Source organism: Meles meles, chromosome 10, assembly GCF_922984935.1.
Source record: "Meles meles chromosome 10, mMelMel3.1 paternal haplotype, whole genome shotgun sequence".
Lineage (NCBI taxonomy): Eukaryota > Metazoa > Chordata > Mammalia > Carnivora > Mustelidae > Meles > Meles meles.
This window is the reverse complement of record NC_060075.1, coordinates 3,844,601-3,863,508: the sequence shown is the minus strand read 5'-3', so window position 1 is coordinate 3,863,508 and position 18,908 is coordinate 3,844,601. Positions and strand designations below refer to the sequence as shown.

Genomic DNA, 18,908 nt, shown 5'->3' with positions numbered 1-18,908 from the left:
TGTCCTGAAGCGCACCTGTATTTAAGTGCTCATCCGGAAGTTCTGCTATTCTTCGGAACCTCTCCCCTATTTAAGGAGGAAGGGGGCTGAAAAAGCTACTGAAGGCAGTGAGTGAGCTAATCATGTATCATAAACACAAAATGCCGTACTTGCAATTTTCCGCACTTGCATTTCCTTATGTAGCCCCAAACGCTCACTGATTGGCTTAGTTGCATTTGTGAGTTCGGAGTCCTGGCATTAAAAATATTAAGTATTGGGGCACCTGGGTGGCTCAGTGGGTCAAAGCCTCTGCCTTCGGTTCAGGTCATGATGCCAGGGTCCGGGGATCGAGCCCCCATCGGGCTCTCTGCTCAGCGGAGAGCCTGCTTCCTCCTCTCTCTCTGCCTGCCTCTCTGCCTGCTTGTGATCTCTGTCTATCAAATAAATGAATAAAATCTTTAAAAACATATTAAGTATTAAAAATACACTGCCCTTGGTAAAGAAGTGCTTAAGACACACGTGAAATGTGTGCCATCACGCATGTGTGTATTTACACTCTGAGTCTAGAACGGTCTTGAGGTGGCCGGTGCTCTGAGTGTAAGGTGGAGGACAGATCTTTGGGAGGGAGGCAACGGGCCCTCCGTCTAGAGGACGCCTGAAAAGTACCTGAAAAGGCTGGTGCAGGCTGACTTCCCGTGGTGGTGCGGGCAGCCCTCCCACCGGCCTTGGGGCGCCACCTGCTCGGCCCGGAGCCCCTCCCTCCATCCGCTATTTCTCCTGATTCATGTTTAGATTGTTCTCTCTCAGCACACACGTGTACCTCTGGTTCGTGAGTCTTTGCGTTTCTTCACTTTATAGATTATTTTATTTTTTTATTTTATTTATTTATTTATTTTTTAAAGATTTTATTTATTTATTTGATAGACAGAGATCACAAGTAGGCAGAGAGGCAGGCAGAGAGAGAGAGGAGGGGAAGCAGGCTCCCTGCGGAGCAGAGAGCCCGATGCGGGGCTCGATCCCAGGACCCTGAGATCATGACCTGAGCCGAAGGCAGCGGCTTAACCACCTGAGCCACACAGGCGCCCTGAGAATGATTTTTAAAGGTGAGGGCCGCACTTGCATCTCTCCGTTTCAGCCTACTGTGGATGTGCACAGTTCTCTAAAGCATTGGGTAGGATACGTAAGCTCTTTCTGTATAAATACTAGATTTTGTATAAAACGTTAGTACAGGGGCGCCTGGGTGGCTCAGTGGATTAAGCCGCTGCCTTCGGCTCAGGTCATGATCTCAGGGTCCTGGGATCCAGCCCCGCGTCGGGCTCTCTGCTCTGCGGGGAGCCTGCTTCCTCCTCTCTCTCTGCCTGCCTCTCTGCCTACTTGTGATCTCTCTCTCTGTCAAATAAATAAATGAAATCTTAAAAAAAAAAAAAAAACGTTAGTACAAGGAGTGTCTAATGCCACTGCTTACCTCTGTGTGACTACATACATGCACACATCATATGTATGTCACGTCAGTGAGACCCCACCGGCGTCTATATTTAGTGAAATGTCAGGACCAGGTGCCGCAGGGAGCAGCACGAGATTGCCTTTCAAGTCGGCTGGGAAAGGCAGCTTCCTCCCATCAAAAGCACAGCTGGGGCGGGGGAGGGGGAATGACAGCAAGGTTTCCTATTTATCTAAATGTGATGACTTTTAAAGTGTCCTTTTGTGGCTCTTGTAATTGCTGCCTCTGTCTTCAGAGTAAAGAGGGGCTGGTGAAGCTCTGTGCCCCCCCAGACCTGTGGGTGGGACATCTGCCTGTGCTGGAGGCCTTTTGCTGGTTCGGGAGCCTCTTAGCTATTGGGAGATTGGTTTTCCTTGTTTTCACGGTTGCCTAAAAGTCTTTAAACCACTTTAACCATCGCACTTTTCTTCGCAGTGGAGCGAAGCCGCGGTGGATTCAACAGAGGATAGGTGTGGCAATACATTTTAATTAAAACAAGACTGCCCAGGGGGTTGAGACTTGGGGAGAGAGTGAAAGGGACTGGAACTTAAGGCCTCCCAGGAGGCTAATTCACCAGCATCCAGCTTCTCCAAGTTAGGGACACTGGTGGGAAGAGGCAATTCTGGACCAGCAGGGACTTTCTTGGGGATATCTGGGCTTGGGCAGTGATGCCAGGAGATCGCCTTGGATTCAGACCCAGCAAAGGCTGGTGAGCCCGCAGTATGGCCTTCTGAGTGGCCACCGCCTCGCCTTTTTATTTTTTAAACCTAAACGAAATAGTCATGGAAACCTAGACGGAGCAGGAGGGGGCCTCCCCGTGTCCGGAAGAAGGTGAAGTTGAAGATGCCCGCTTTGTTCGGGTGTGGAAGAACAGCCAAGTGGGCAGATGCGGGCTTTTCACCTGTCCCCTCCCGGAGTTTCAGGTCCTAGTTTTCTGCTGAAGAGCAAGTTGGGACACATCTGTCCAGGCCGGAGGGTCCGCGAACCAGAGGGAAGGGCTGTGGGTGGGATCCAGAGGAGAAGGAAGCGTCCCCAAGAGCCCTAAGGAAGTCGGAGGAGCGGACTGGAGGTGGAGATGGAGGGAGCGCTTCCCGCAGGCCCCGAGGAGCCATGCACCCGGGGAAAGGGCGGAGAGAAGGCCGCCTGCGCCGGAGTGGGTGTCGGGCGCCCAGACATGCCGTGTCCTTCCACACAGGGGCGCTGGAGCACGTCTTACTGCAGCAAGATGCGCGAATGCGCCCCGAGCCCCGCGCCCTGTTTCTGGGGCTTCTCCGCGCCCCTTCCTCTCGGTCGGGGGCCGAGGGGCGGAGCCAGCTTTGGAGAAGTTGTGGGCATCCCAGAGGCTCGGCCTCTGCCTCTGTTTACTGAAAACGAGCAGGGAGCCCGCGGGGGCCACGGAAGGGCTGGGATGGGCGCGGAGGAGCGCTGCGCCGAGTCGCGGGCGAGGCCTCCGCCGGGCCTTGCCTGCTGGCCTTCCACTGCGCTTTCCCCTCGTTTGGAGCCCGGGGGAAGGAAAACGAAGCTGTTTCGGAGCCGCGCTGGGCTGGGGAAGCAGGGAGGGCTCCTCGGGAAGCGGGCATCCGAGCCGTCTCCCGTGCAGCCCCGCGGCTGCTCTCCCTCGCCCCACTTAGCACCCCGAGCCCCGAGGGGTCCTGGCTGTTGTTGTTGCAAGTTAGGCAAGAAAAGCCGGAGGGAGCCCCCGGGGGGGAGCGCGGGGAAGGAGGCGAGGCTGCAGCCGCGCGGGGTGCGAGCGTGTGGACGCGGCGCGCAATCCCGCGCCGAGGATAGGCGCCCTCGGGGCTCTGCCCCGCCTCTAGGACCCCCGGGCCCGCCGCGCGTTCGGCCTGTGCCGCGTTCCCTTCCCGCGCCGCGGGGGTGCGCCCTCCCGCGGGGCCCCGAGCACGCGTCCCCGCCCCGCGCCCCCCCGCCCCGGCGCCATTACCCGGCCGCGCCGAGGGGCCGGCGGGGAGGGGGAGGAGGCGCCGCGCGAGGGGCCGGGTGGGGGAGCGCGGAGCGCCGCGCTGGCTCCTCGCCGGTCTCTAGGTGGTGCCAGTCCCGGGGCCGAGGCGTCTTCCCTCCCTTTCTGTGTGCGGGGGGTTTCTCCTTCCTCCGGCGCCTTCGCCAGGCCGTCCGCGGCCGCGCCGAGTTGAGGAGCGCGGAGAGCAGCGAGGCGGCGCGCACAGCCCGACCCCGCGCGCGAGCCGCCGGGGAGGGGGCGGAGGAGCCGAGCCCCGCAGCCGCCCGGCGGCGACTTGAGAGTGGCGCGCGGGAGCAGCGCGGCCGCCGGCTTCCCCTTCTCCCGCGGCCGCTTCCCTCTCCCCCGGCGGCGGCGGGGCGCGGGCGCCCGAGAGGGGCAGGCGGAGCCCAGGACGCCCCCCGAGGCGGCGGGCGAGGGCGCGGGCACCGATGGCTTCGCTGTACCAGAGGTTCACGGGCAAGATCAACACCTCGCGCTCCTTCCCGGCGCCCCCGGAGGCCAGCCGCCTGCTGGGCGGCCAGGGGCCGGAGGAGGACGGCGCGGGGCCCAAGCCCCTCGGAGCCCCGGCGCCCGCGGCGGCGGCCCGGGAGCGCGGCGGCGGCGGCGGCGGCGGCGGCAGCGCGGGTGGCCGGCCCCGGTTCCAGTACCAGGCGCGGAGCGACGGTGACGACGAGGACGTAAGAGCATCTTGGTGGGTGGGGGGCGGCGCGGGGCACGGGGCCGAGCGCCCGGGAGCGCCTGAGGGTCGGGATCGCCCTCCCGCCTCCCCTCCCCTCCCCTCCTCTGCCTCCCCGGAGCGCGGCGGACTCGCTCCCCGGCGCCGATCGCGGTCACCGCTGTCCCGGAGCGGGTCTCGGTCTGCGGGGCCAGGAGTTGGTGCTCCAGAGAGCAGCGTCTGTGGGCTGGCGCTGCTGGGATGTGGGATGGCGGGGGTGTCGCTGGGTGTGTGGATGAATGTGGTTACTGTAAGGTGTGATGCATCCTAAGGGGAGAATTCAGTCTGTGCTTACAACTTGGTTTTCCTCCCTCCGTTCGTTCGTTCCTTCCTTCTTTCCCTCCCTCCCTCCTTTCTTCCCTCCCTGCCTGCCTTCATCCCCCCCCCCCCAAGACCTCCTCTTTAAGACCGAGGAAGATAAAGTACCAGGCTTCGCACCTGTCACCGGAATCTAGGCGCCATGCCCTCCAGAACCTACCCTAGGCTGTCCCTTTGCTCACGTGGCCTGTACTTCTCACCTCTCCAAGACACTTCCCCTCCGGTATTTCCTTTGGGAAAGGGATACAAAACACTCGCCTTTGAGGCCCAGCTTCCTGTTCCAGGGCCCAGCACAGTTTTTGCTGATGGGAGTCAGGCCCTGCCTGTCTCCCACCCCCAGCCCTGGACTAGCAGCTCTACCTTAGACCTGCGTTAGGAGAAAACTTCTTCGGGAGCATGTTTTCTACTCTCCTTGGGCTGGAAGCTTGGGTTTCAAAGGTTGAATTTGCATATCACCTTAGTAACTGATGACTCAGTTAGGACACTAGCCGGCAGCTTAGATGGATGGGTCCAGCTACCTCTTGATTCCTTCCAGCTATTACGAGGCCCAGGGAGGACCACAGGGAGAGGCAACTGCCTGATGAGCTATCCTCTTCCCGAGAAAAGAGAAAAATGCCAGACAAGCTCTCAGACTGGCAGGCAGAGCTGGCCTGGCTGCTATATTGTCTCTAGAGACATGCAGCGTGTGTTGGCTTGTAGAACCCAGTGCATGTACCTTTGAGGAGTTTCCTTTCTGGGGGCAGTGGGCACGGGGCCTCATACAAGCCTCTCGGACAGCCGACCCTGACATACCCAGGGCTTTCCATGCCTCTGCACTGAGCAGGCAGTTGTGGCTTGCCCTGGGTCACATTGTTTCACCAGTTTGTTTTTCTTTAGTAGTCCAAGGTTGGGGTGGGGGTGTTGAGAGCTTTCATAGGGACGATTCTGAGAAAAAAAAAGAAAAAAGCCACTGAGGTTTTGTTGTTGTTGCTGGTTGTTTTTGTTTTATGAATGGAGGACATGAAGACGGATGGGGATGACGAAAGTTTGTGTGTGTGCACACCTACAGATACACACCCCACAGCCTGTATCAGGCCTTGCGTGACATTTTCTTCTTTTCTTTTGGATCCTCTCCAGACTCCCCTGGTTACATAGATAGTGAGCAGAGAGATGTCCCTCCCTTCAGTGGGTCAGTTCCTGAGGGAAATGCATGCATTCTTCTGACAGCTGGTTCAAAGAACTGGAAGTCTTTGTGGAGGGGTTTTACTGGAGTTGGGGCAAATTCTGGAGGATTAAAATATTGAGAATCTTGGAGAAGACAATTGAACTGCAATGCAGACAGAAATGCTGCACTTTTTCCTTAAGTCTGACTTAAAACTGTGGAATTGTGTTATGCTTGGAGAACAATGCAGTTTCCATATCCTAGGCTCTAGGTGTCGCTAGGAGAAAGGAAAGGCAACAGTTTCTGAATTTTGTTTCTGTTGATCTCCACCCATCTCTCTCTTTTTATCCCCTTCCATCTTAGTTTGGAGCATATAGTTCCAGTTTCTTCTTTTCAGTTTGATATATGCCTGGAACTGTTTCTCAGATAAGTCGAGGGTTGAACTGAGGAACAAATTAGGGATCTGACCTTTGCAAGTGATTTCTGCTGATGTGACTCTGACATCAGTGATTTTTCTGAAAAATACAGAACAGTGTGTGTGTGTGAGAGAGAAAGAGAGAGAGAAAGAGATGTAGGTGTGGGTATAGACATAGTGTATATGCATATGGTGTCCTTATGAAGTACATACAAATACATGTGTATTTAAAAGATCCAGTGAAATCAACGACAGAGCTAAATGTCCATCAACCTCTTGAAAACTTTTGTGTGCTTTTCTCAGAAACGGCTGTTCAAAATTGGAAAAGTTATGTCTGAAATTTAGAAAAGATAGATGTACATATTAAATCACTTTTCCTTCGGGAACCTGACCTGTCTTCTAAGATAATGATTTAAAAAGATAGTAGACATAAACACTGCTTTTCTGAAACCGGCTCTTGTCAAGAATAGAGAATTCAGAGCCATCATTTTGCTTCCCCAAATGTAAGCCAGAGGGTGTGCAGCTAATTAGGAACGCATTGCTCATTATTCTTTGTGTGGTGACATGACCCTTTAGAACTTTCGCAGTTTGGCAGCGTCCCAGTGGCTAGGCGGGAGCTGTCCGAGGTGCTGAAACCTTTTCTGCGTAGCACCCTCTGTGGGCGCATCCCCACCCTGGGGTTGGTGGCTTTATTGCCCTTCTGTGGCTTGTCAGTCCAGGAAAGCTGTTCCGTGGTACAGAAACCGCTTTCCTGCCTTGGTCACTGAGACAGTGATAAACAGAATGCCTTTAAAATCCAGTGGGCTTTGTGCCTCCTTCCATCCAAAAAAGGGGGGAATGATACGTAGTTCTTGACCTCTTTATCTGTGAATGCACACATCCCTGAATATGATGGAAAAGAAGTAATTCCCACAAAAATAGAATTTAGTAGTCATGAGATCTAACAGAGAGAAATCAAATGCTGAGTTGTACAGTGGGTAATTAACCAGTATTGCATGGCGCATCTGTACCAACTACACATGTAAGGCATCTCCCTTCCCCCTTCCCAAAACCCCAGAAAGGCTGCTTTGGGTGTGTCAGTTCTAAGATGTGAAGTTTAGCTCTGAAATAGAAATAAAGCTAGAAGACCTTTTCTACTGGAGTTTCCTCATCAATCTTTTCATTTTTTCCCCCGTCATCAATCTTAAATTTATTTAAATATAAAGTCAATTACTTGGGCAGCCCCTCTAATGAATCAATAGCTATTTTGATTTTAAATTCATGTGTCGGTTTAAAAATAAGTTGACTCTTAAAGGAAATATTGCTAGAAGTGACTTTTAATGGAATTTAGCAATTTCCAATGGGAATTAGCTGTGACTGATTTTAAAATACTGGACTTTGTGCCTCTTCTGCTTGAGTGGTTCTGTTTTATTTTTTAAAGGACTTCAGAGCCCTTGGGCAGTAGTCTTATTGAGGTTACATTAGCATGTGCCTGTGGTCCTCCTTTTTAGTGACACGTGATTTCCTAACAATACAAATGCAATGACAACAGGATTTTAAATCAGCAAATTGGCCAGAGCAGGCACTGAGCAACGAGCCCCTGCTTATGATGTCTGTCAGCCTGACAGGGTCAGTTCCACCGTCGTGTCTCTTCAGCATGATGGCTGTTCTTTAGCAGCAAGCCTGTCTTTCTCCACCTTGATTTTTCATCGGTATGATGTCAACATCCTGTGAATTTCTTATTGGTATCTATCAACCTCAATGTTTTAAGTTGCTTGGCTCCACAGATAATTTTGTTTCCTTACTACTTTCTTCTGCTCCAATTTTAAATTTTTTATATTTAATTTCCTATTATTTCCCTAATATATGAGAAAAAGCCTGAAACTTTCAACTGTCTACTTGGTCCCATTATTGTCATGACCAATTTGATAATTCTGGATGTCCTGCCCTATAGATATTACAGGGTCGTTTGGGGCTTTAACTTGAAGAGAGATGTAGAACTCCCATCTCACTCCTCATAATGATAGTGCCCACGAAGTAAATGCTATTACATGCTGAGCAGTGAAATTCATTCAGTTTCAGGGAATGTGTTGTTGCCTGTACTAATCATATTATCCCTTAATCTTTCTTTCTCTACTGGTTCTCTCTCCTTCTCTGACTACAAAGGGAAACAAAGACCATCTTCACTGGTCTGTATTACCAGCTCTGGCTACAGTCCACTTGTATTTTCTTCTGCTACCATCCACCTTCTCAATCAAGTCATCTACAATGGATTCCACTGACAAGTCATTGACAGTCCTCTCCTCCTTGTCTAGCTTGGTGGCTTGCTGCAGAAATGCAAAATGTCATCGCTGTTCTCTAAGTAACTTGGCATAATGCCCTGTGTGATGTCTCTTTAGTCCTTGTTGTTACACGTTTGGCTCTTGGGGACCACTACCCTGCACTTCCAATGTTTGCATCACAAGTCTTTCATGGTGTTGCTGGAACTCATGCCCTCTTTCTTTCTCAAGTTGGCCTCTGAGGTCTTTGCAACATCACTTCCTCCTACGCTTAACGTGGGAGCATGGGAGAACCTACACTCCCAAGGTTTGGGTTTCCACTCTTCTATTTTTTACCTTTTATACTTTCTAAAGATAAATTAGATCTCAGATACATTAGAAAGAAGGTGAAGGGAGCCGAGTATATCTGACGGCATCTGTATTAGAAGATAACATGGAGGACCTGGGGAGATGGAGAGAAGGGAGTTGAGGGAAATTGGAAGGGGAGATGAACCGTGAGAGACTATGGACTCTGAAAAACAACCTGAGGGTTTTGAAGGGGCGGGGGGTGGGAGGTTGGGGAACCAGGTGGTGGGTAATAGGGAGGGCACGTACTGCATGGAGCACTGGGTGTGATGCCAAAACAATGAACACTGTTATGCTGAAAAGAAATTTTAAAAAAAGTGAAAAAAAAAAAGAAGATGACTAAGTAGATTTCTTCTCTAATATATATCCCCCAACATTTCTTTTGAAGATATTTTGCTTTTCTCTTTTACAGAATTGTAGACTTGAAAGGACCTTAGTGAGCGCCGTCTTGATCTCTCTTCCAGGCTTTTGTTCCACATATCAAACAACTAGACGCTAGACTGTTTTTGTGATGATGACCAGATGGATACATGGCATAAGTTCCTAATGTTTCCCCCCTTTATGTCTGCTTACTCCAAACACCTTTCCTCCTAATCTTTTTATTGGTTGCGGTAGTATTGCCATTCCTTGCATCTCTGAGCGCGGCATACAGGGTGTGAAATCATGTACAAATAACGTTTGCTCAGTATTTGTATTTCTTTTTTGTTCCATTAAATATCTCGGTAGGTAAGCTTTGAGGTCCCCTTAGGAGTTTAATGCCCTATAAAACGGTATCCTAGCACCCTGCTGGATACAGTACTCGTTCTCCCGAAAAGTTGAGTTTTCGCACTTCGGAACATATTTTAAATGCATTGGAGTCGTTGACCATGTAAAATAGTCTCTCTGAAGTGCTTCGGTGACACCCATCGTCACTGAAGTCTTGCAAATAGAAGTCTATAAAGAACTCACTGAAATTATCGTACATCTATAGCAAGACTGTATAAGATTTTGCTTACTCTCTCAGCACAGAGAACGTAGTCATAGTCAGGACATTGTCTCGATCGAAGGAAGTCATACTTGTGACATAAGCAAGGTCAGTGCTCGCTGAGTGGTGGGTGAAGCCAAATGCAGCATCGTAAACACCTTCCCTCTGCATCCCAGCTTGTATTTTGAAAGGCCCTGTGAGATATACCTCATGCTGTCTCCGTCGTTACCTTGGCTAGGGAGGAGAAGCCCAGCTACCAAAGAGCTCATCTGTTGGCTTGAAAAATTAATAAGGATAAACCTAATTACTTTCCAGTTGGATGAGTCAGGTGTCAACTGAATGATAGCAAACAAATACCAGGGTGTTGACAAGCCTTTGGTCTCTAGAGCCAGTCCCAAAAGTATGTGTTTGCTTAAAGCCCAAGTTGTTTGCGGAAAGTGAACATTATGCCTTCTCCATGGATTTGAGTCCTGAGTAGCAGTAAAATATTTTGAGGTGGTCACGGAAGCCTACTTTATATGGCATGCCTTTTTTTTTTTTCCCAGTGTTGCCAGCATACACTTTTAAGTTATTTACTTGTATATGTTACCTGTGGATTTAAGGAGGTCTGAAGCATTAGAATAACATAATACTAATTTATGTTTTTGACAATGGAACCAACTCATTTTCCCCCGTGAGATTAATACTCGAATGTCACCGTGTAGACAGGAATTTCTCTAGATGTTGGCTGTGGACATTTTTTCTTCATAAAATAGAGCTTTTTAATTTTGTACCTAAAGCTTTTTCTTCTGTAGAGTCAGAATGATTAATGAGTTTAATTTTTGCAAGCAACTGGCAGGAGTTGCTGAGTAAGATGTACACGCTGATTGTATAGAACCCCGTTCCTTTTAATTACTCTGACGATAATAATGCATTTATCAACCGCATGCAGAATGCTTCTCGGCAATATGCGATATTGATCCCTTTTGTGAAGCGTTGCCTATAAAATAATGTGTACAGTAATCCCCTCAAAATTAAATTCTGCTTAATAAATTTAGTGTTAAGGGCACTGACTGCCCGTGTTCCACGGTATCCTTTGCTTTGCTTTCATGTTAAGCACGTGGGCTTGATTTTTTGTGTACGAGTCAAAAGGGAAATAAAAGGGGGGGGGTTGGGAGAGAGAAAACCACTCAGACTTTCTGGTTAATGACTTTCGGGACATTTATCTTTAGAATGATCTGGCGTTGTGAAATTATCTGAAATAGAACATTTTAAATTTTGATAACCTCTAATTTTACAAATGAGAAGACTACAAGTAATTATGTGACTAGTATTTGGCAAATCACTTGTGTTCTCTGGACCTCAGAGGAACTCAGCCTTTCATTCTCTCCTGTGTTCCTCTTGGTGTACTCTGCAGCACCCTAATTGAGTGGAGGAATTAACTTAATTATATCACTGAGTTTAAAAAGTACGAACATTATGATATCTAACAGCCTCAATTAATTTGGTTCCAAATGGATGCACTAATTGCCACAGGGAAAAACAAACAATTCGGCCACAGTAGTGTAAGACTTTGCCCTGACTTGGTTTCCCCGATAGTTGCATTTATTTTTTTTTTTCCCCCTCCGTGTCTTATTTGCTGCTTTTCCAGCAGCAGCCAGATCTGTCTGGCTCACAGGACGTGTTCGGTTTTGCCCCACGAGTGAGGAAGAAAGAGATAGAGATGTAAGTCTACGGGAAGACTAGAAGCCAGTAAGGCCTATGAGGTGCAGATGGCAGAATTCCAGGGGCTGAAAACGCTGCATCCGGGAGTCAGAGCATCTTGGGGGGCGGTGATGCGGGCAGCAGGCAGTGGACGGACGCCTTGCACCAGCACAGGGCAGGGGTCGGAACCCGTAGGGATGCCAGGAAGAGGGGCTCTTGTAGCTATAGGTGCAATGTTCCTAGGGCCTAAAATGGGGCCGAACTTGAGAGATGACCAGCTTCCTTTCACTCATCTCACGTACGTGCACTTGAAGGCATTAGGACCATTCCAGCAATATGTCGGGTAGTAGGGAAGCACGCACTCTTCGCACACACTTTTTTTTTTTTTTCAATTCAGAAGGAACTTGGATCTTCTGGGGCATCACAGTCATTGTAAAAAAAAAAAAAATCAATATGTAAACTTCCTAAAGGGCTCTGATTTCACTTAATATCAACTTGTACCTTAGATAATTTTGGGTCAGCCTTAATGTGCTTATGTAAAAAAAGGGGGGGAGGGGATATAGGCGTCTTCCCCGATTTGCAGTTGAGAAGACCAAGTAATTTTTTCTACCTCCTGTTGCTTGCCGTTTGGGAAGATTCATTTTACAGACAGAACTGCTGGAACTTACCCAGCAGCTTTCTTGGAGCATCGGGATCTTTGTGGTGTGGTCCTTGATATGTTTCTATAATTGTGTGTCCACCGTACTTTCTACGTTGTTTCCCTGATGTGTTTAAGGTGGCATGAGCCCGGGGGAGGGGGCGGGAAGCGAGTAAGTGAGCAGCGTTCGGGAGGAACCACAGATAAGGAGAGGAGGGGGTACAGCAGACATTAAAGGAGGGAAACCTCCAGCGTCCAGTCTCCTTAATCATTTCCCTAGTACACTCAGTTTTCCAAACTTGATTCAAACCTTTCATATGCCTCATGCAAACCCCCCCCCCCAAAAAAATAAAAACCAAGAAATATGAGAAACCGCTCTGAAGGTCTTGAGGGGTGAAGTTCTCTCCTGTCTCTGTGAGACCTGGTAGAGTGGCAGGTGTACCTGGCTCCACAGGGGACCCCACTGCAGTGGGAAGGGCCCCAGGTGCTAGAGATGCCTTCCTTCCCTAATGTTTTCACGTGATTCATAAAAAGACGCAACGGAAGTTAAATGACACAGAAGTTCAAAATGATACGAAGTATCAATTTCAAAACCACGTCTAGGAGTGAGTGGATGTGTTCATATGTCTATTCCGCTCACAGGACAGCAACTGGGTAAGTGGAATCATTCATGCTGAGGCAGAATGCTGTGTGAACTGGCAGCGGAACGGGTCGGTAAAGGAAAGCAGAGGAACTCTTAAGAATTAGAACCAAGGGGCCCGTAATCATCTGGCTTCGGCTCAAGGTTGTATCTGTGGGTAGAAATGTACATGATGGTTGGGGTGCCTGGGTGGCTCAGAGGTTTAAGCCTCCGCCTTCGGCTCAGATCATGGTCTCAGAGTCCTGGGATCGAGCCCCGCATCGGGCTCTCTGCTCAGCAGGGAGCCTGCTTCCTACCACCCCCACCCCTGCCTGCCTCTCTGCCTGCTTGTGATCTCAGTCTCTCTGTCAAATAAATAAATAAAATCTTAAAAAAAGAAAGAAAGAAAGAAATGTACATGATGGGAACTGAGGGAATCTTCCAGATCCTTCATCTAAGGTCCTGGTCAACTGTGGCCACAGTAATAGTCATCTGTATAGGCTCTTCTGTGCACAGTAATTGTTCAAATCTTGGATCCTTGGCAATCGTTAGAGCCACTGGATCCTTTTGCCCTAATTTCTCAGCTTTAGCCATTACACAGTCAGTGATAGGAGGGATACGCTTGGCAATCAGTCTGTCATCGACTGTCCTGAGGTTTGGGTCAATGGAACAGTTGAAAAAGTTGGCATCGGCCAGGCTGTGGTGAGGTGGGCGCGGCCGTGTATTACGTTGCAAGAATAAGCAGGAAGGGGGGCGCCTGGGTGGCTCAGTGGGTTAAGCCTCTGCCTTCAGCTCAGGTCATGATCTCAGGGTCCTGGGATCGAGCCCGCATCGGGCTCTCTGCTCAGCAGGAAGCCTGCCTCCCCGCCCCCCCCCGCCTGCCTCTCTGCCTACTTGTGATCTCTCTCTCTCTGTCAAATAAATAAATAAAATCTTTAAAAAAAAAAAAAAAGAATAAGCAGGAAGGGCATTGAGGGGTTTCTCTTTCCTTGATTGCACTGCGATCTTTCTTTTCTTGGTTTTTGGGTTTTCATCTAACCTTCCCTTTAAGCGTCTGGTCTCAGAGACTCAGCATCTCCGTTCGTGGTCGGACACTTCCGTGCTTTCCTTTGCTTCCCTATGTTCATGCTGCGCTCTTGTTTCTTCTGGAGACGCCTTTCCCGATCTGTGCTTCCCTGTAGCCTCTGTTCACTGGCCCGCATCACCGTAGCTTCAGAGAAAAGACAGAGCTGCCTTCACATCTCTGCTGTCGACAAAGCCATGGGGTCCCCTGTCCTCCCTTCTCCTTCTGTTCACGCCTCAACAATGACCTTCCTCTCCACCCACCTTTACAGGTCTTCTCGGGCATCTGCACGGGGGGATTGCTGTAGCTTTCTAGGGTGCTCGGGCTGCATTATAGAACCCCGGGCTGCCTCCCCAGGTGAGCTCTTAGGTCCTCCTCGTGCTCTTCCTAGCTTTTCCCATTTGCGAATGTCCCCTCTCCACGGCCAAGCGGGAGGGACGTATGAACAGATGGATCCCAAGTGACTGTCCCCTGTTGGCCGCACCGCACGCGAGCCCCCTGCCACACCGGGGCATGCCGCCAACCATGACAGCCCCTCAGGAGTATGGGCTCAAATACAGCTGCTGTGCCGGTAACGGTTTCGTGGAAGGACAGATAGGAGACGCCCCTGGGTGGGAAGTGGAGGAATGGGGCGGAAAAGTCAGACTGGTGCAGACTTTCCCAAACGGGCCCTGGGGCTAGCTGTCGGAAGGGAGCTGGCTTCTCCCCCGGGTGGATGGGTGGGGGGGTCTCGGGGTTCCCTTCCACACCCCCCCGGGGGGTCGTGCTCCCCTGTGTCCTTCCAGTACTGCGGGGCTGTATGTGACTTGGGCTGATGAAACGGGAGTGACGGTGTGTGGGCGCTTGGAATCGGAGACCTTGAGAACCGGCCCAGGAGCTGCTGGTCTCTCCTTCCTTCTGCCACGGAGACGAGCAGGATTTCCAAGAGCATCTGTTCAGCGGGGAGGATACAAACCGTGGTCTGCCAGCGCTGCGATGGTCTCACTCCCGCGCCACCTGGCTGGAGCCGGCGAGGCCAGCGGGGCGAGTGTTGAAGCGGGTGGTCGCGCTGCGTCGTCTCTAGGCCTGGGTTCCGGCCCCAGCTGCGGCAGAACTGCTAAACTCGTCTGCGAAGTTTCACTCTGCCTTCGTGTTTCTCACCTATGACGTTTTCATCCTCCAAGACACCGAATTGGAAATTCCTCTGGGGCGGACAGCAGATGTCGGGGGGCGTGAGTCCGACTTTATTCGGGGGGGCACGTGGGACGGGCTCCCTGAAAGGTGCACGTGCTGGTGGTGTGGGGCGGGGCGGGCGCGCGGGGCGGGGGCCGTAGGAGGGGGCGCCTATGTCTCCGGACAGCCGTGGCGGAAGCCAGCGTTGGCTTGTCGGATGTTGCTCAGGGGGAGAGTCTCTGAGTCGGGGCTCTGGGCCTTCGGTGGGAAACCCTTCAAGTCAGAGAAGCGGCAGCTCGCATGGGGGCTTTGATGGTTCCTGGCGCAGAGAGCAGTCTCGTCCCTGGGTCTGTCCTTGGTGTGTGCTGTGCCCTTCCAGCGTCGTGATTCAGGACGAGGTTGTTGTCACCGAGGAAACTGAAGGGTCTTACCGTTGGCGTAAGAGGAAATGTCAGCCGGAACATCGGGCTTTCACCTCGTATCAGCATTTTCTCCCCGATCGGCCTCCTGCCAATGACCAGTCAATCTCCGTTTTGTGTGTGGAAACGGGTCGTGGATTTCTCTTCTCTTCTTCTTCTTTGTTCTAGATCTTTTAGTTCCTCTCAAACTCAGCCCCCAAAGGACAGGTTATCTCAGGGAGAAGGGGACGCCGTGAGAGACAGGGGTGCCGTTTCCATGGAAATGGGACCTGGCAGTGACGAACAGGGGCGTCCAGCTTCCTTGCTGGGCGGCTGGCCTTACTGGACACGCAGTCCGTGCTGCTCTCCCTCCTTGCTGTCCTGTGGCTCTCACGGGCTCCTGTTCCCGCAGGTACAAGGACAGCAGCGAGCACAGTCCCAGCGCTCCGGCGCCGTGCTCCCGTGCTCTTTCCAGCCAGGCCCCCTCTGCTCTGACAGGTCTGTTTCCCACGGCCGAGGAGGAAGCCGTCTTGGTCTTGGGGTCTTTACTGCTCTTGGCGTTGACCGTAGAGTCTCTAAAGCAGGGGGGGACCTTGCTTGGTCATTTCTGGCCCTCGGGGTCGACCACCTCCTCTTACAGACACCATTTTCCTACTGGAATGGACTCCCAGGGAGGGCTTCCCATCATCATTGGAGCTCGGCTCCCTCTTGCCCATCCGTTTCATGGTGGACAAACCACGTCCATTGCCGGGTGCCCTGACCTCCCTAGGATGGCCGCTCAGTGTCCCCTGCCCCATGTGATGGCCACAGGCCACTGCTGTGCTGGGAAGCCTTCAAGGGTGACTCGCTTCTCTCGCAGTACAAGCCACGGTTCCTACAAGGACTGAGGGGCCCACAGTGATGTGCCTCCCCACTCCCACCTGTGACCTCCGTGCTGGCCGCTCCGTCTGCTGGAACGTCCCCCCCACACGTGTCCTTCAAGGCTTTGCCGTGGCATTGCTTTCTCAGTGATGTCTCCACTGTTCGCCCTATTTAAACTTGCAGTCCCCCTCCCCTCGCTCCTGGGGGTCCCCAGCCCCTGCTCAAACAGAAGGTGTCTGTCACCTTCTGGCGTATTGTAGAATTTTCCTTTTCACACCTGTTTTAATTTTGCCGCCCCCCATCAGAATGTTGGCTGAACTCGTTCGTATAAGGATCTTCGGCTGATTTGTTCTCGATGCGTCCGGGCTCTCGGGGCAACGTCTGGCCCGGCCAGGGTTCTCAGTGACTATCTGCCCAACAATGAGTGAAATGAACGGGATCCTAACCTGAAAAGTCTCTCTCTACTTCCGTCTGAATAATCAGGTTCCTTTGATCCTGCTCCTGGAACTCCTTTTGGAATTGAAAGGTTCTAAAATTAGGGCTCTGAACCTATACGTGGCTGCCTTCAACCAGCTGCAAAGAAGTTCTCCTTTTCAGGACTTCATTTGTTATTTGCTTCTGAAGATGCTCTTCCTGGTGGTCCCTCCTAAGTCTGCAGTTGAGAAGATAAAACTGTTATTAGGCAAACAGGAGGCTTTACCTTGGGGGGACCTGCTTAAAATGTCAGTATTCAGCATTTGTACTATTTTGTCTGAATTTAAAAACAAGTATGAGTTAAATATACATTCTCTATGGATGACTGTTTCTGCTGATTTTTGCTGTGGCTATCAGCAAGAGCAGTAGGAAAGAAGGTCCCAGTAGAGAAAATGTGGATCTTTGAGAAGAGAGCCCTATAAGTATATGAATATGGTAAATTGTGTTTGGTTAGGAATTTGTATTATCTGGGGCACCTGGGTGGCTCAATCAGTTAAGCGTCTGCCTTCAGCTCAGGTCATGATCCCGGAGTCCTGGGATCAAGCCCCACATCAGGCTCCCTGCTCAGTGGGGAGCCTGCTTCCCCTCACCCACTCCCCCTGCTTGTGCCCCCTCTCTCACACTCTCTGTCAAACAAATAAAAATCTTTAAACAAAAAGAAAGGAATTTATATTACTGAATTCTCAATTTAAGTGAAAAATAAAAAATAAAAAACATAACTCCACATCCAGAGATGTGACCATCTCTCTTTCTGGCAGGTAGAAAGTCAAATCGGGAGTATCTTGAACTGTGTGTCATTAGAGCAATGCTAAAGTTCCCAGAACAAAATGCTCAGTTTTTGCCAAAACAAGTATTCCTGGATTCTGTCATCTCTGGGAAACTGCCTGGGGCTCTTAGCTGCCTACGCACCCATTTTTATGATAATATGATCAGGACTTAGCAGGCACCCAGGAGGTGGCTAAGACAGGAGACCAGACCTGTTTGATCCCGACTTAGCGCTGCCCCGATAGCTGAGTGGCCTGGCTGGGGACACCCCCCTCCAGCCGCCGATTCCAGGCCACAACGAGACACTTGGATTCGAGTCTCTGTAAATAAACTGCAAAATGAAGATTTGCGGTTTCGTTCCTGTCGCCACATGGGGTTGGCATGCACGTATACCAGTAAATCCTCCCCAAACTGGGCTGAGCCGTTTAACAACAGCGAGGAAGGCACACCGGCCATCCCCTCGGGATATGGCCTATGTCCCGGGCACACTTGGAAGGGGTCACCAGAGACCTGCAGGAGGGCTGCCTCCTTCATCCAAACACACCTTAATAAGCATGCGTCATTCTGGAAGCGTCGGGGGAGGCCAAAGTGCACGCAATTAGAGCGAGACAGTACAGCAGATAATGAGACGCTCGGCCGTGCAGTCGCTCTCTGACTGCGGCCTCCAAGTCGTCAAAGTGCCTCCCAACACTTAGGCCCACCAGACTCAGAAAAGCCCGTTTTCTGCTCTGAGTACTTTAGGAATGGGAGTTAATGCACCGAAGTTCCAAGTTCCGCATCCAGTCCAAGTCCAGGGAGAGGGAAGGGTCTGTGCACGCCCTCACCCGGGTCTCCACCCGTGAGAGAGCCCAGGTTGCTCCGGATGCCTGCAGAGCTGCTGGCCACTGGAGAAGCAGCCAGGCCGGGGTTTCCACCCAGCAGGTACCCCGCCGTCCCTCCCTTTGCCTCTCAGAGGAGTCCGGGTGTGTGATTTCAGGGGCGCTGGGCTGGCCCAGGTGCCACCCCACTCAGCCTCTCACACGGGAGCACGGTCACCTGCCTGCTGGTCGTGGGGGACAGGAGAGTGGCCCAGGGTGAGGAGTGAGACCACAGGGTCTTCGGCAGGAGTCCAGAGGGGGAACCTCTCAGATAAGACATCGGTCAGCTCGGCAAGCAGAAGCAAGGCACAGGGGAGCGTGGGGAGCAGATGTTGTTCACCTGGGCAGGTCAGGCGTGTCCCTTAGTGCCGTGTCTGCTGGTAAATTCCCGCTGTGACAGGATCGTAGAAGCCAGACCCCGGGCTTTGGTTTGGAGATGTGACCTTCCAGCCGTGCCTTCCCGGAGTCCTAGGGTTCCTGATGGGAACCACCAGGGGAAGGAGGAACAGGGGACAGAGCCAGTGGACACTGACCCCTTCCTCAAAGCAACTGCACTTCTGAAATGCGTCCTTGTTTATGCAAGTTCATGAGCGATAGCAGTTGGTGTGTGTGAGTAACAGCCCAGCTGTCCCCCAGACGCACCGACGGCAACAGGCTGCGTGCGGAGCTGGTGTGGCCATTCACAAAAGTGTTGCATGTGGAGTTCATTCCAGCACGCACTGCACATCCCGTCACACCAGGAGCGCTGCATGTCCTTGCAGGTGGCCTCCCTGGTGGCTTCATCGCAGGCAGGGGAGCGGGGCGGG

At 51.6% G+C, this 18,908-nt stretch overlaps 1 protein-coding gene across 3 annotated transcripts in view; it reads left to right on the top strand.

The window, feature by feature from the left end:
* Nucleotides 1-18,908, top strand: part of DPP6 (dipeptidyl peptidase like 6) — an 864,911-nt gene that overhangs the window by 206,368 nt on the left and 639,635 nt on the right. Inside the window, exon 1 of one of the 3 annotated variants that reach the window (XM_046020967.1) lies at nt 3,507-4,114. The exons of the other annotated variants lie outside the window; for them this stretch is intronic. Within the exon in view, the coding sequence (XP_045876923.1) occupies nt 3,866-4,114 (249 nt within the window). The 5' untranslated portion in view covers nt 3,507-3,865. Of the gene's footprint in view, nt 1-3,506; nt 4,115-18,908 lie in introns of those variants that run through there. 3 annotated transcript variants of the gene reach the window in all.